The 17,643-nt window shown below is 48.1% G+C and overlaps 1 protein-coding gene across 2 annotated transcripts in view; it reads left to right on the top strand.

Annotated features, from left to right (window-relative positions):
- Positions 1 to 17,643, top strand: part of GOPC (golgi associated PDZ and coiled-coil motif containing) — a 147,639-nt gene that overhangs the window by 14,501 nt on the left and 115,495 nt on the right. Inside the window, exons 2-3 of one of the 2 annotated variants that reach the window (XM_030198545.1) lie at positions 8,003 to 8,167; positions 17,300 to 17,323. In XM_030198545.1, the coding sequence (XP_030054405.1) occupies positions 8,003 to 8,167; positions 17,300 to 17,323 (189 nt within the window). The remainder of the gene's footprint in view (positions 1 to 8,002; positions 8,168 to 17,299; positions 17,324 to 17,643) is intronic. The other variant, XM_030198546.1, reaches the window with a different exon arrangement.

Below are 17,643 nucleotides of genomic sequence, written 5' to 3'. Positions count from 1 at the left end.
ATCAAAAAACTTGTGAAAGCTCGTGTTAATGCAAACTAGCAAAATCCTAAGAACAGCAGTACATAGTCCCCACAGGACATACTGAGCAAGGACTGGACCCCATTACCCGCTACCTGGACTCTGTTACCCACTACCCACCCCTCAATCCCCCAAGGACTAATGAAGGCCAAATAGTGTGCCATGGATGCCCCCACTAAATGAGAGCGCGGGAGCGACTTTCAAGGTACATGACCCACAACACTTATTCAAAGAAAATGCAAATGTGTATCCCAGCAATCAATAGCTATTAAGCCAGTAGGAAAAGAAAATACAACAGAGCTTCCAGTCATATGGCCAAAAAAGTGATATCAAAGGTGACCCATCTAGACTCCTGAAAGAACACCTGCCAAGCAAAAATATAAAAAGTCAGGTAGCATCCAATTCAAATAATTGAGTTCCCGAATGCTTAGCCAGCACCGACTCCTTAACTTTGCAATCCACAAAGTAGGCTATGATATCTCGTTTCAAATTTGCCCATGGTCGGCCTGCTGCTCTATGAACCTGCTCTATTTTAATGGTGTCCGGTGGCACCAACTGCTCCGAAGATGAGATAAGCATACTGGCAATTTGCTGTGCTACCAGCTTGCAGTTAAGATGATCAGCCGATTCGGTCACACACCTAATGTGTATATTGGACTGCTGACCATGGTTCTCTAAATTCTCCACTTTATCAAGCAGGAGGAAATGTGTGAGGTGATGTTCTGTAAGAGAAGTCTCTAGAAACACCAAGGTCTCTTGCTGCTTGTCAGTGTGAGTTTCAAATTCTTCCATGTGGTAGCCCAGCTCTAAGATTGTGCATATCCGCTGCTAGAGCAGACGGCTCCTCCTGAACCCCTTTAACATCCAATTGAATTTCTTGCAACAGTTCACGAATTTCTGAGAACGGCTCCACAATTGCCCTTGGAATTTGATTGTTCTGCCATCGTGATCTGTTCTGCTGTAGTGACACCATGCTGCAAGTGGTAAGCAAACTCTTTTAGCAATCTATTCAGCTGTTGCATTGCATCTCAAACCACATTGGAGGGTCAGTCAGGCAGGAAGTGTGAGAAACTTGCCACCAAAAACCCCGATTGTAATCCGTTGGGTTGGTCGTGAGCCCTTGGTCCCTGACCGAGGCCAGCAGGGCGCCGACCCAGGCCAAGGGGAGACCGACCCACCACCGCACACCCCAGCTACACAATACCCCCTAAGCTACCCCTCCCCCCAGTCCCTCAGGAAGAAGGGAAATAGGCATACAGGCGGGCCTCGCGGCCGAACCGGAACCCACGCAGACAGAGCCACTCGTGCGAGCCTCACGGCTGAACTGGAACCCAATCACACACAGGGAGGGGTGAAAGAACCCAGAGGGCCCCAAGATGCCAGACACGCGCTGAACACCAGCAATAGGGCAGAGGGGGAAACAAAGGACCAGAGCGGGCCACGCCCACGCAGGGGACTAGCGCAGGACAGGGAACTAACACAGCAACCCCCCCCCCCCCCCACCAGGGTAGGAGCCCCAGGCAGAAGCCAGAGGAACCAAACACAAAAGGAAGGCAGAAAGCCCTTGCCTCAAACCCACTGTAGACAGAGGCACACAGAACACAAAGGGTTAAGCTTGTAGAGCCAGCAGAGAGAGAGTGCCATAAATCAACAAACAATCAGAGAGAACGCTTCCCCTCCCGAGAGGGAGTGGGGCCCATCCAACAAACACACTGGCAGAGGCAGGAATACAATACACACAGTACACAAAGGGTTAAACTCACTGAGCCAGCAGGCCGGGACACTGGGAAGAGAAATCCTTAAAACAAACAAACAAAGGAGAAGCTCTCACTCAGCCCAGAGCCCCAGAGGCTGAGTAATGCCCAGCCCCCACTAAACAACCGAGCAGCTGACCCTGATTACAGAGCTACCTACACACACACACACACAGCAGCAGCTAACCCAGAGGGAAGGAAAAGAATACTCTAAATCAACACAGATCCCTGTCAGAACCTAGAGCACGTTCTGAGAGAAACCTATCAGGCTTTCCTGTTACTACCAAGAAGTAAAGCAAAAGCAGAGAAACTCCTCAGCTGCAGGCTAAAGTACTGTCCCCTGACGTCAACACAACCCCTGGCAGCCAATCAGAAGAGACGTCCCCCCTCCCCCTCAGCCGAACCGGCAGAATCATAACACCGATTAAGCTGGATTTAAACAGTGAAGGGGGGGCATTTGGAGCCTCAAGCTCACCCAGCCATCTTGAAGTGCGACGCCACATCTCTCTAAAGTGGATATATAATTTCTATAAATTTTTCTCTCCAGCCTATTGATGTTTCAAAGAATGAGTACTTAATGGGTTATCCCTCTGTACAGGTAAGTTCCGGGTGAACTAATTAAACATTTGGACTCATCATGGGGAGCTGCTGTGGATGAAGCCAGCCTGGTTGTACTTTCAGGGACAGATTAGGGTGTGTCATCAGAGAGCTTTCCTCTCTGAACTGCTGACCTGAATGTCAGCCAGCCAAGCCTGGGGATAAACAGCCTAGCTGCATGGAGGAAAATCTTGAGTTACAAAATAAGTCTTACCTGTATTCTTACTTACTTTCTCTGAAGACAAGCAAGACAGTATATACTCACATCTGGGAGATGTCATCCACAGATCCCCGGTACAGATGCTGCCCAGTGTTCCTTCATCTTCTGGAAGCTTTTGGAAGGCCCAGCCATGCATGCGTGCATGCATTCCGGCCTGCCCACCGTGACGTACCTGCAGTTTTGTTGCTCTTCTATGAAGCAGAGCAGGTGTGTTTGTCTCTCCATTGTATCTTTTCATCAGTAAAATTTTGTTCTTTAGCTTTCTTGCTCTTTTTGTTTGTATGGCGCGATACCATTTTTTTCTGTGTTTTCTATTGTACCCTGATTATTCAGCACTTTTAAAGTTTTTTTTTGGTTATTTGGTTATTTTTCCCAGTATATCCCAGAAAACTCCCAGTGGGCTTAAAACGTACTCGCGGTCCAGTCAGACCATGTCTGTGACTTATCCATACATCTGGTGCCTACTGTGCCTTGACCCTTACCGCCTGTACTCTCACTGTAAGCTCTGTTCTCAAATGCAGAAAAAACACCGAAAAATATAGTCCCTGTGTGAAAAGCCTTTTGGTGCGCTGAAATCTGGTCCTTCAATATTGGCATTAGAGTCATTGGTTCCAGTGGCATCAGGAGCTGCACCGGACACTGGGAACGCATCAGCATCTAGGAGCTCTTTCCCTGCCTCGATGTCAGGTGCCGATAGTTCCCATTCGGATTGAACATTATCAGATCTGACACCAAGGACCCGTGAGGATGCTGCATCTTCCTTGTTAGCACAGAGGGCTCCTGATGTCCATTGAGCAGAGACAAAGAAGTACACAAGTATTGCCATACTGGGACATACCAAAGGCCCATCAAGCCCAGCATCCTGTTTCCAACAGTGGCCAATCCAGGTCACAAATACCTGGCAAGATCCCAAAAAAAAGTACAAAGCTTCAACATATGTCCTTTTGAAGCATGGTGCCAGGAGCTCCGGGACACCAGCCGCACTGATACTTGAGAAGCATTGGCACTGAAAAAGCTGTTCCTCCTCCATGGAAGCAGGGCCAATGTACCAGTCTCTCCAAAGCTGGAAACCCCACCTCTGGTTCAGTTCCATCATCTTTGCAGGCTGTCTCTGCACCGGCACACCCATGCCTTTATCAATGCCTGTCCCCAAGGAATGGGTCCAGGTCACGTTGCAAGAGGAGGTGGAACGTATCCTGGTTCAGTGTGGTGCCGAGGCATTGAGGGCATCTGTGTTGGCTATGGTGCTGCCACAGCCTATTTTGGAGACCTGCAACATGCCTGTTAGGTATTTATCGACACTGGTGCTGGCATGAACTGATCCGGTGCTCCTTTCCAGCCCATTGGGGGAAGAAGCAACCCCAGAGTCCAGGAGAGGACTCGTACCTTGGCACTATTGCTCAGAGCCTGTGAGCCAGAGGGGCTCTCGGAGAATGGATCCTTTTGGCTTGCCTTCAGATCCCTCTCCACCTCAGGAAAGGGGAAGGTCTCCCTCAGAGGAGCTCTCCTTTGCCCATGTTCTTAAGGAGATGGCAGAAACAATCCCATTTAAGTTAATTAATTAATTTATTTGTTACATTTGTATCCCACATTTTCCCACCTATTTGCAGGCTCAGTGTGGCTTACATAGTACCGTAAAGGCATTTGCCAATTCTGGTATGAACAAATATAGTAATGTTGTGGTAGAATAAGGTTCGTGTGTACAGACACATTAGGGAATCGTAGAGAGCAATAGTTATTTGCCAGCTTATTTTCGAAAGAGATCGCCGGCCATCTTCCGACACAAATCGGGAGATGGCTGGCCATCTCCTGAAGCCGGCGAAATCAGTATAATCGAAAGCCGATTTTGGCCGGCTCCAACTTCTTTCTGTCGCCGGGATGGCCAAAGTTCCCGGGGGCATGTTGGAAGGGTAGTGAAGGTGGGACAGGGGCGTGGCGGGGCGTGCTTAAGAGATGGGCGCCCTCGGCCGATAATGGAAAAAAGGAGGGCGTCCCTGGCGAGAATTTGGTCCACTTTATTTGGTCCCTTTTTTTTCAGGTCCAAGTCCCAAAAAAGTGCCCGAACTGACCAGATGACCACCGGAGGGAATCAGGGATCACCTCCCCTGATTCCCCCAGTGGTCACTAACCCCCTCTCACCCTCAAAAAAGCCACTTAAAAAACTTTTTTTGCCAGCCTGTAATGTCATATTCAGGTTCATTGCAGCAGTATACAGGTCCCTGGAGCAGTTTTAGTGGGTGCAATGGACTTCAGGCAGGCGGACCCAGGCCCATCCCCCCTACCTGTTACACTTGTGGAAAATGGGAGCCCTTCAAAACCTACCCGAAACCCACTGTACCCACATGTAGGTGCCCCCTTCACCCCTTAGGGCTATGGTAGCGGTGTTATAGTTGTGGAGAGTGGGTTTTGGGGGGGCTCAGCACCCAAGGTAAGGGAGCTATGTACCTGGGACCAATTTGCGAAGTGCACTGTCGTGCCCCCTAGGGTGCCCGGTTGGTGCCCTGGCATGTGAGGGGGACCAATGCACTACGAATCCTGGCCCCTCCCATGACCAAATGCCTTGGATTTGTTCGTTGTTGAGATGGGTGCCATCGGTTTCCATTATCGGCGAAAACCGAGGGCGCCCATCTCTAAATCCAGCGATCTCAGCATTTAGGTCGACCATCTTTAATGTTGACCTAAATGTTGAGATTTGTGCGCCCCAAACCATATTATCGAAACGAAAGATGGACGCCCATCTCATTCGAAAATATGGTCGGCCCCGCCCCTTCGTGGCGCCATCCTCAGAGATGGGCGCCCTTAGAGATGGGCATCCCCGGTCGAAAATGCCCCTCCACATGTCCATTACGAGCTTTGGTTTCATTGTGTTGCAGGGTACAGGCATTTAAGTTGGGTCAGTAGGGTATGCCTTTTTGAACAGGTTAGTTTTTAATGATTTCCGGAAGTTTAGGTGATCATAAGTTGTTTTTACGGCTTTTGGTAATGTGTTCCATAGTTGTGTGCTTATGTAGGAAAAGCTGGATGCATAGGTTGATTTGTATTTGAGTCCTCAGCTTGGGTAGTGGAGATTTAGGCATGTTCGTGTTGATCCTGTTGTGTTTCTGGTTGGTAGGTCTATGAGGTCTGTCATGTATCCCGGGGCTTCGCCGTAGATAATTTTATGAACCAGGGTGCAGATTTTGAAAGCAATACGTTCTTTGATTGGGAGCCAGTGCAGTTTTCCTCGGAGGGGTTTGGTGCTTTTGAATCGCGTTTTTCCAAATGTAAGCCTGGCTGCCGTGTTTTGAGCGGTCTGAAGCTTCTTTATAATTTGTTCTTCTGCATCTCGTATAAATTCCGTTGCAGTAGTCTACATGGCTTAGTACCAAATTGTATCAAGTTGAGAAATGTTTCCCTCGATGAGCCCAGGAATGAGATGTTAGCTGTGATAGTGCCCGTGCACAGCATTATGAAGGAAGCACAGATGAACAATTGGGCGACCCCTCTCTTTATGTGCAGCCTGTGCCTAAGAAAGCGGACTCTGTGTATAGAGTCCAGAAAGCTCCCTGATTCAAGAGGCAGCAGTTTCTGTACCATTTTATGGGGTCTAATCCACCCTCAAAAGAGCCAGAAGTTCGAGGACCCATGAGTATCTCTTTTGGGAGGAAAGATTTTCAGTGCTCACTGCTCATATCCCACATCCAATTCTACCAGCTCTACATGACCATATACTTGAAGTTGGTGCGCAGTATGGCAGAATTTGCAGACACATTTCCTCCAGAGAAGGCTATGTAACTTTGTATGCTAGTAGCCAAGCAGAAGGAATGTTGAAAAGCACATAACCTGGGCAACCTTTGATGCTTTTGATGTGTCTTCCAGACTTCTGCTTTAGGTACTTGAAGCCTGGGTTGGCCGCTGTCTGAGACAGGATGCTGGGCTTGATGGACCCTTGGTCTTTTCCCAGTATGGCGGTACTTATGTACTTATGCACAGACTCTCATGGCTGCGTGTCTGAGTGGTTCAAGAATAACTGTCGTATGTCCCTTGCTGAGGAGGCACCCTTTTGGGGATAAGGTGGAGGAGCTTACTGACATCATCGAGAAAAGAACCGATACCAAAAAATCTGTTTCAGTCCACTCCTTCTGCAGCTTCCTCCACTTCGAGGTTTTCAGGCGCTAGTCAGAATGGCTCTTAATACTCTGAAAGGTGTAGGTTCACTTCCTCGATTTGCCCTCCTCAGCAGACCCAGGCTACAAACTCCTGTTCTCGGCAGCACGGGCCCAGAAGTCCCAACTAACTTCCTATTCTTAAGAAGGGAGCAAGCTTTTGACTGGCTCCAGCAGAACATAGCCGACATAAGTGCCCGTCCTGGACGGTCAACTAAACGGAGGGAGGCTGAATTGTTTCTAAGCAAGGTGGCCTCATGTAACTTCAGACCAGTGGGTTCTTCAAATAGCCTAAGAGGATTACTCCCTAAGTTGGCATCAAGACTCAGGCAGTTCTCACAGAGGAACTTTCCTCTCTTCTAAAGGCCATTGCGATCAAACTCATTCCACCAGGGGAAAAAGGGAAGGGACATACAGGGGGATTTCGTCCCATCCTTGACCTCAGAGTCCTGAACAAATATCTAGTCAAAGAAAAGTTCAGGATGATTTTTTTGGCACTCTTCTTTCCATGATTCAGGTGAATGATTGGCTTTGCTGTCTGGTTTTAAAGGATGGATATACTCACATCCAGATGCCTGCTGTGATTAGGACATATTTTGGATTTCAAAAAGGATAACATCATTACAAGTACCACGTTCTACCATTTGACCTGCAGTCAGGGTGTTTACAAAATGTCTTGCTGTAGTTGCAGCATCGCTACACAGACTGGGAGTACTAGTGTTTCCCTAACTGGACAATTGGCTGGTAAAGAGCACGTCAGAAGAATGAGCACAAAAATCAGTGCAAAGAACTATTTGGCTGTTGTGGCTATTGCAGTTCGCTATCAGTTACTCAGTCCCACCTGTTCCAAACTCAGTGATTTGGAGTACATAGGAGCCCTTCAAGACTTGTTTCATGTTCAGGCCTACCTTCCTCAGGTGATGGCAGGAGCAGGTCATGGCACAATAGATGTTGAGGTTCTTAATAATTAAAAAAAAATGTAGCATTCATTTGGATATTGTTTTTGAGAAAATGGGGTTATTGACATGCAAATTAATATAATTTTGTATTATGTCAGATACAGTACAGATTGGAGGACTTGTAATCTTCCAGCAAATTAACTGATTAGAGGGGATTATTGCTTTATAAGATATCATTTGTATAATTTTCCACTCGATACCAGGCATTTGTGACAAATAACCACCATGTATCCTGATTATGCTGTTTTTACCAAAATGATCTAAACTAAACACACTACTAGTTATTTGTACTGTGTTGTTATAATTTAGGCTCAGCTGGTTGATCTGAAATCTGAATTGACAGAGGCTCAGGCTGAGAAAGCAGTATTGGACAAGGAAGTGCATGATCAACTTTTACGGCTCCATGCTATTAAACTTCAGATACATGCCATATCTGGCCAGAGTGTCGACTCGGGGGTTATCAAGGCAAAAATGGTGAGTACATTTAAAAAATATATATAATATAAGGTTAACTAGCGATATAAAAGCAAATGCCTGAATTCGTGGTTCTCAAACCTGGTCCTGGAGGCACTTTAGCCAGTCAGGTTTTCAGGATATCCACAATGAATATTCATGAGGGAGATTTGCATGCAGTGGAAATGAAATATTCAATGTAGATATCCTGAAAACCTGACCGGCTGAGGTGCCTCCAGGACCAGGTTTGGGAACCACTGGCCTAAATGTTTTTCCTTGCCATCAAGCAGATGAATCCATTACGAATGGGTTGTGTCCATCAACCAGCAGGGGGAGATAGCACTGAAAAACCATAGTGCCTCATGGCCAGCTAGCTCCATCTGCCTCTTCAGTATTCTCTATCTCCCCAGCAGGGTGGACGCAGCTTATTTAGGTCCTTCAAAAAAAATTTTCCTGGGGTGGCTCCTGTGCTTTGGCCAGTGGTAGCAGGGGTGTTGGGGGGCTATTGCACCTCCACTTTGAAGGCACGTAGGTTTGCCCTGTCCCTGTCTTTTCCCACACTCTCCTTTGTGGATGCAGGCACATTGGTTAGTCCTTTCCCTGCCTTTCCCACTCTACTGATCCTCTGGAGTTGGAAATTTGCCTCTATTGCTGTTGCCTCTAGCTTTCCTCACAGCGTTAAAAAAAAAAAAAAGTTGCGTTGCGCTTTGGCTCTGTGATTCCAGAAAAGAGGTTTCTTCTGATTGTGCAGCGTGACCGGAGCTCTGTGGACTCGGTCTGGTGAGGTAAGAGCGTTTTGGAGCTCCTCCGGGGAGGGCCCGTGATCGGGATGATTTTGACGCGAATCCGCCATTTTGAATTTTCCGGCGATGGCTGCAGAGGTTGTTAAGCGCTGTTCCCGTTGTGGCAAGCGCAGATCCGCAGCAGAGCCATGTAAATCGTGCTCTTCAGACGTCAGGGCCGGCCCGAGCATGGCGAGTGATGTTTCTTACCACTCAGTGGAGTTGGCAGCGGGCGCCATTTTGGACGCGCCGCATGGCGCGACCCCCACAGAAGCGGAGGGGTTTGAATCTGGAGGGGAGCCTTGTGTGGAGGCTAACAGGGGAGCTTCTATCCCCGGACTGGAACCGGGAGGCCAGGGTGAGCCCTTCTCCCCTGAGTTTGTGTTGCTGCTACGTAAAGCATTCATGTTAAAAAGAGCTCTCCCGCAGGGGTCTCATTCTGCCCTGCTCGGCCTCGGATTGCTGTCAGGCGCATTTTCCCCTGACAGCTGGCCACAAGACAAGTGCAGAAGAGTTAATTCCCCTTCAGAGAGTGGCACACCCCCCTTCCCCCCCCCCCCCCCCCCCCCCCCCCCCCCCCCCGTGGTTGGGATGTGAGGATTCTGAGGGGTCTGGCAAGTTCTCGTGGTCTGAAGAGCCAGAGGAAGGTGCAGCATTGCCACCGGATCCAGATGATCCTTCCGCGGTAAAGATTTTCCACCGCGACAAGCTGCCAGCGCTTATTTCTGATGCCTTGCAGGCCCTCTCTATTGAAGAGCCTGGGAGTGGCAAAGCCTCCTCTGGTAATCCGAGGATGGCAAGTACTAAGAAACCTGCTCAAGCCTTTCCTTTGCATGACTCCATCCAAGAGCTTATTTCGGCTCACTGGCCTGACCCCGAGGGGCCTTTGAAAGTCGCCAGGGCAATGGGGCAATTATACCCTCTAAGTGAGGAGCATTTGACGCACCTAGCTGTGCCTAAAGTGGATGCCCTAGTCACGGTTGTGACAAAGAGAACTACCCTCCCAGTTGAAGGAGGAGTCGCCCTGAAGGACATGCAGGACCGACGCCTGGAATCAGCTCTGAAACGGTCCTTTGAAATTTCAGGCCTATCCTTACGTGCATCTGCATGCAGCTGTTATGCTGCCCGAGCCTGCCTCGCTTGGTTGCAACAGGCAGTGGAACAGCCCGGGGATGGAGCGGAGCCCCTTACTGAGGTGGCACCGCGGATGGAGTCGGCCTTGTCTTTCTTGGCTGATGCCCTTTATGATCTGGTCAGAGCTTCGGCTAAACAGGTGGCGGCTCGCCGCCTTCTATAGCTACGGCATTGGGCGGCTGACATGGCCTCTAAGCAAAGGTTGGTGAAGTTGCCCTTCCAAGGCCTTCTCCTATTTGGTGAGGAGGTGGAGAAAATTGTTAAAGGCCTGGGGAATGCTAAACCCTAGCGCTTACCCGAGGATAGGCCGAGGCCTCTCTCCAAGGGTCAGGCGGTTCCCTCCTCTTACAGACCTCACTTCCGTGAAGCTAGAAGGTACCGCCCGGGGCGTTCTGCTGGGTTCACTTCTCGTGCCCGTTTTCAGCAGAGGAACTCCTTTCGTTCGGACAAGCGTTTTGCAGCAACCGGCTCAAGGCCTGGAGTTCAAGGGCGACCCTCTCAATGATGGTGCGCCGGCCCTCTCCTCGATTCCTGCAATAGGAGGACGGCTTTCCCTCTTTCTCGAGGAGTGGGCCAAGATTTCCTCAGATCAGTGGGTTTTGGACCTGATCAGAGATGGCTACAGAATAGAAATCAATGCCCCGGTGAGAGACGTGTTAGTGGAGTCTCAATGTGGTTCTGCCATAAAACGGGCGGCGGTAGAGGAGTCCTTGCAAGGCTTGATTCACCTAGGGGCGGTGTCCCCGGTGCCTCCCGCCGGACACGGCTCCGGCCGTTACTCCATTTACTTTGTGGTGCCGCGAAAAGGAGGGTCTTTTCGGCCCATCCGCGACTTAAAAGAAGTCAACAAGTCTCTAAGAATACGGCATTTTCACCCTGCGCTCCGTCATTGCAGCGGTACAGCCAGGAGAGTTTCTCACGTCTCTGGACCTGAAAGAAGCTTACTTGCACATTTCTATGGCCCCCGCACCAAAGGTTTCTTCGGGTTGCGGTGATGGGAAAACATTTCCAGTTTCGGGCTTTGCATTTTGGCCTTGCCACAGCTCCCCGAACCTTTTCCAAGGTAATGGTGGTAGTAGCTGCTTTTCTCAGGTGAGAGGGTATTCGGGTTCACCCATACCTAGATAACTGACTCATCAGAGCGGACTCGACAGAGGAGAGTCATCAGGTAACGGCCTGAGTGGTCTCAGTACTTCAATCTCTGGGCTGGGCCGTCAATATGGCCAAAAGTCACCTGACCCCCTCTCAATCTCTAGAATATTTGGGGGTCCGGTTCGACACAGCTTCGGGGTTTGTTTTTCTTCCCGAGCAAAGGCGGTGCAAGCTTCAGAACCAGGTCCGTCTGCTCCTGAGGATGCCTCACCCCCGCGCTTGGGTCATTGTCCAGCTGTTAGGGTCGATGACGGCCACCTTGGAAGTGGTGCCCTAGGCGAGAGTGCACCTGAGACCTCTGCAGTGCTCCCTGCTTCAACGATGGTCTCCAATTTCTCAGGATTATCAGTGCAGTCTCGGTGGCTCCCTGTGACCTGGCTCAGTATGGAGTGGTGGCTCTCAGACAGCAAGCTGCGTTGAGGAATGCCGCTAGCGCTCCCCGATTGGTGCCTGGTGGTAACAGATGCCAGCCTGAAGGGCTGGGGTGCACATTGCTGGGGAATGCATGCGCAGGGTCTCTGGACACCCGAGGGGTCGGAGTGGTCCATCAGTCGCTTGGAGTTGAAAGCGATTTTCCAGACTCTTCTGGCTTTTCACTCGACCCTGGAAGGATTGGCTGTCAGAGTTCTGTCAGACAACACGACAGCAGTGGCCTACATAAATTGACAAGGCGGCACTCAGTGCAGAGCACTGACCGCACAGGCCGTGCAAATTTGCCACTGGGCCGAACTACATGTGCAGTTTTTTTTTGTTACATTTGTACCCCGCGCTTTCCCACTCATGGCAGGCTCAATGCGGCTTACATGGGGCAATGGAGGGTTAAGTGACTTGCCCAGAGTCACAAGGAGCTGCCTGTGCCTGAAGAGGGAATCAAACTCAGTTCCTCAGTTCCCCAGGACCAAAGTCCACCACCCTAACCACTAGGCCACTCCTCCACTCTGTCAGCAGCTCACATTGCAAGTCAGAGCAATGTGCAAGCCGATTATCTAAGCAGGCATCAAATCGACCCAGCGGAGTGGGAACTGGCAGACGAAGTGTTTCTTCAGATCTGTGCCAAGTGGGGGACGCCTGTAGCGGATGTTATGGCCTCAAGTGCAAATGCCAAAGTCCCGTGCTTTTACAGCAGACGGAGAGAGATCCTCGCTTGGCGGGGTTGGATGCCTTGGCTCAACCCTGGCCTCAGGGCCTCCTGTATGTTTTCCCTCCGTGGCCCTTGGTAGGGCAAGTACTCCTGCGGATTCGGCTACATCAAGGAGAGGTGGTTCTCATTGCCCCGGATTGGACCAGGAGGCCGTGGTATGCGGACCTCCAGCGGATGCTGGTAGAGGCTCCCCTTCCTTTGCCTCTGGTACCGAATCTGTTGTCACAGGGACCGGTGACCATGGAGGATGCCTGCCGGTTTGGTCTTACGGCATGGCTATTGAGAGAGCACAATTTAGAGACAAGGGTTATTCCAGTAAAGTCATTTCCACTCTCCTTCAGGCCCGCAAGCGTTCCACTTCCGTTGCTTATGCCAGAATTTTTGTGCCAATTTGAGGCTTGGTGTGCTGCTAAAGCGATTACACCTATGCGGGCTTCTGTCTCGCCGATACTTTACTTTTTGCAGGATGGTTTACAAAAAGACCTTGTCTATAATTCTCCGCGTGTTCAAGTGGCAGCCCTAGCATGTTTTCGAGGGAAGGTGGCTGGCCTCTCCCTGGCTGCTTATCCGGATGTGGCACAGTTTCTTAGAGGGGTGCTTCGGGTCCGTCCTCCCGTGCAGGTGTTCGGCCTGGAACCTGGAGTTAGTTTTAAAGGCCCTTCAGTGTTCGCCCTTCGAGCCGCTAAGGCGAGCTTCAGAGAAGGATGTGACCCTAAAGACGGTGTTTTTGGTGGCCATTACTTCGGCGAGACGGGTGTCTGAGCTCCAGGCGCTGTCCTGTCGAGACCCATTTCTGCAATTTTCAGAGTCCGGAGTTATGATACGCACGGTGCCTTCCTTCCTGCCTAAGGTGGTTTCAGCGTTTCACCTAAACCAGCCTATTTTTCTGCCTTCCTTTTCCAGAGAGGAGTTTCTGGAAGCCTTTGGGCAATTGCACCTCCTAGATGTGCAAAGGGCTCTGTTGCAGTATCTGTGCATGTCAAATGCCTTTAGGACCTCTGATCATCTTTTTGTCCTGTTATCAGGTCCGCGCAGAGGGTCTCCAGCGTCTAAAGCCACTATAGCCCGTTGGCTCAAGGAAGCTATTTTTTCAGCCTATCTGCTGTCTTGCCGGCCTCTGCCTGAAGCCTTCAAGGCACATTCCACAAGAGCGATTTCCTCTTCTTGGGCTGAAACTGGAGCACTCTCTCTTCAAGAGATATGCAGTGCAGCGACATGGGCTTCTAAGCTCTCTTTTGCCCAACATTACAGGCTGGATGTGGCTGCCAGGAGAGACGCGCATTTTGGAACACAAGTGCTGGCGCTTGGTGTGGCTTGTTCCCACCCTATCTAGGGATGGCTTTGATACATCCCATTCGTAATGGATTCATCTGCTTGATGACAAGGAAGGGAAAATTAGGTTCTTACCTTGGTAATTTTCTTTCCTTTAGTCATAACAGATGAATCCATGAGCCCTCCCTCAGTGATTCATTGTGTGATTGATGTTGGTTTGTGTTCAGTTTTTCCTGTAGATATGTTCCCTCATTGGGAGAAGTTGGAAAACAGTCTTCAGGATTTCTGTTCTGTTATAGGAGGTTGAGTTCGTCCCTCCTTTGTGTTATTGCTCCTGTTCTGGGGCGTTCATCCGCTTTGAGGAAAGTTCATGTTATGCTACTTTGCGGTGTAACACTGCTTTGGAAGCTTCAAATACTGAAGAGGCAGATGGAGCTAGCTGGCGATGAGGCACTATGGTTTTTCAGTGCTCTCTATCTCCCCCTGCTGGTTGATGGACACAACCCATTCATAATGGATTAATCTGCTATGACTAAAGGAAAGAAAATTACCAAGGTAAGAACCTAATTTTCCCATAACTCCCTCCCCTTCAAAATGCTGGGATACCTAACTGTAAATCCTTGAGGGGCCTAGAAGCTCAGTAACCTATTGTGTTTGCATGACACAAGTATTCAGTATATCTACATATAGATGCAGCTATTTACTTCTGATGCTATAGAAAAACTAACTCTTCATTGTAGTGTGGTTTTTGGATTGTGTTTTTAATTTGGGGAAAAAAAACAGAAAATGAGTGGTTTTGAATCCTTGGAAGTTGGAACAATTGCTTGACTTATTATTTATTAACACTTATTCTGTTTAATTGAGCTGCTGATGTTCTCAGCAACTCACAATAAAATATATATAATAAAAACAAATAGCAACTACTTAAAAAAAATCTCAAATTGCTACAATAACATAAACTAACCAAGTGTTTGCTTTCTAAACTGAAGACATGAAAGATTACTATAACTTTGTAGCTGACCAAGTGTTGAGGGCAGAGGAGTCCGTTCTCATGGGTGACTTGAATATTCATCTAGATGATCCAGTAGGAACAACAACTATGGAATGCTCAGAGAGGCAGCTGGAACAACAGACAGAGGCTTGGAATGCTGATTGGTTGAATAGTGAATACCATCCAAAACAATTACAGAAGGCTGTTGTAGTTGGGAGGAAAAGAAGTCTGTGAGCTAGTAAATAATAGCGTAGTTTCCTGCAGGAGTGGGTGGGGATGGAGGAGATTAATTGTGGGGGTGGAAACGCTTATGGGTTAGATCCATTGAGGATGGACAGGGATGGGTGAAATTTGTGTCCCCATGCAATTCTCAGGATACTGCTGGGGATGAGTATGTGATAAGGCTGTTGTTGGTGTGGCTGGGTAGGTGATGGAGAGAGACTTTAGGCTGTGGTTACTGCTGCTGGAAGTGGGTGGACTAGGGGTTAAAACTGCAGCTGCTTGGGGGTAGGTGGGCAATGGAAAAAGGCTAAGGGTACAGCTTCTGGGAGTAGGTGGATGGGTGTACCATTTCACCCACCCTTAGCAACTTTAGCGTCTCTCCCATTGCCTCAGCAACCACAGCCTAAAGTTTCTCTCCATTGCCAGATAAGCTATAAATAGGTGGTCGATGGGGAGAGTAGTAGCTTCTTATCCACTCGTTTCCTGCCACTTTAATAAATAACCTTCTGTGCATCACTTTGAGCACATTATGAATGTGGAATTTATAAATGAGCATAAATGAATAATTCTTGTTCCAAGCAGGACTATGGATTCAGTACACCGAACCTTCGACTCCTCTTTTTTGCTACTGCCTGATTTCAGCTCTGAGTCTTACTAGGCTTTACATTTTTTATTTTGGATCTCAAGTATCAGTAAATATAATTGAGATTTAGCAGTATTTTAGATCCAGGACAAATTACATATATATATAGATATATATGTAGAGAGAGATATAAAGAATAAAATGATATATTTAGCATATATTATAATGTAAGATTTTATTTTGAATCTGGAGTCAAGAGTTTGTAAATTTTTACCAACTCTAATTCCACCCAGAATTGCTTCTGACTTCAACACCACAGTCCTGGTTCCAAGTCTGACTCCTAGATTTTTGGATTGGCTCCTAGATTCTAAGAAAATTTGTCAATCCCTGTCCTAAGGGCATGTATGGAAAGCTACCTACTGCCTGCCATTTTGAGAATTTTACTCTTTTGACTGCTTTTCAGTATTAATTATGTATTAAGGCAGACTGATGAGCAGCAAGTTGGTGGCACCCAGTGAACTATCCACAGATTAGTTTCTTCCAGTAATATGAGATGCATTCTACCAACATTAGAAGACAGATTAGCGTACGCTAGGGCTCAAAAAATCCCATGTGCCAAGTTGCTAACGATGATTAGAAAATTTCCTGGGCTTTTTGTACCCTGTTTTTTGTTGCTTCAAGAGCAAGAGCTTCCTCCTCTCTGCACCACCCAACTCTTCATGAGTCTGAGCTGACAAGTAAAGGAACTTTCACCATGGTCTCCAGATCTCACAAGAAAAACGAGAGAGTGTCTGCACCACAGAACTCAAACCTACACGGAGCCTCATGGTGCTGAGAAGAGGAAGCTTATATTCTTGCTATGACCCTGGTCAGCAAGGTGAGAATCACAGCTGGCCTAAGCGGGGTTGCTGACTGACTTTATGGGTGGTGAGGGCTGTCTGGTGGGGATGGATGGTAAGCGGATAGCTGGGGAGACGACGTGCAGGATGGTAAGGGTAAGCTATGCTGGGATGTGGGGTGGCCAATTTAAGGGATGAAGAATATAGTGGGATAGGGGAGGGATTCTGGTTGGAAGAAATAGGATGAAAGAGATTCAATAGCTGATGACAGGGTGCGTGGGGAGAGGGCAGGAGAGAGAGTGAGTCTGTGTGATGGCAGGTTAGGCCAATGGCTACAGTATTAGGGCCCGTTTTACTAATTTTTATTTTCCGTTAGACACAGAATGGGAAGACAGCCATATAGGCATATTTTCAAAGCACTTAGCCTCCCAAAGTTCCATAGAAACCTATGGAACTTAGCCTCCCAAAGTGCTTTGAAAATATGCCTGTTAGTAAATCAAACCTTAAAGGAACTGTGATAAACCTTAGGGGAGGTCTCCTCCGCATCCCCCCCGTTTTGACAAGGGTGGATATTGAAGGTCTTAGCTACTGGATTCTAAGTTATTAGGCTGACTTCTGAATTCACAGAAAATGTATTAAGGCCTTAGTTATACTGTTTGAGACTTAGTTTTTTTCTTGCAAGAAATGCTCCTGGCCCATTTTACATAGTGCACTAATCAAAACTTATCCCCCCCCTCCCTGTCTGCTAAGCCACACTAGTGGCTGCTGTGTGCTAATGCTAACACAGCCCATTGATTTTGAATGGGCTGTGTCAGCATTGCCATGTGGCAGCAGCTAATGCGGCTTAATAAACACATTCTTAAAATTGTCAAGCATGAAATATTGATATTTGGTTCTTATAAAGCTTTTTCTATAGCATCATGTTCTCTTGTGTAAGCCTCCTCTGTATACTTAAACATTTTCTGAATATTCTTATTTTCATTGTTTCTCAGTCTTTCTAATTCTGGATCTTTTTTTTTTTTTTTTTGTATCCTAAGTCTGTTCCTTCTGTGGAAGAGATGGTAAGTATGGCACTTCCATGTCTTATTTTATTTTTTTTTTTTTCACACCTGTACTTTTATTCTTTGTAGAAAACATGGCAAACATTGAAATACTAGGTTTCCTTAGCATCCCTCCGGACCAGCCCAGCATGACTGCTGGGTTGTGCACGTCTTCCAGCAGGTGGAGACTGAGAACATTGGTTCTTGAGAGAGCCAATAAGAGCCCTGCTCAGTCCTTGCAAGCCTCAGTATTCTCAGTCTCCAGCAGGTGAAAGACGTGGTGAGCCCTTCAGTCTCATTCTTGGCTTATCTTTCTTTTTAGAAAATAAGAAAAATAGTGG

Source organism: Microcaecilia unicolor, chromosome 3, assembly GCF_901765095.1.
Source record: "Microcaecilia unicolor chromosome 3, aMicUni1.1, whole genome shotgun sequence".
NCBI lineage: Eukaryota > Metazoa > Chordata > Amphibia > Gymnophiona > Siphonopidae > Microcaecilia > Microcaecilia unicolor.
The sequence above is the reverse complement of the archived record's forward strand: the minus strand, read 5'-3'. Positions and strand labels throughout refer to the sequence as shown.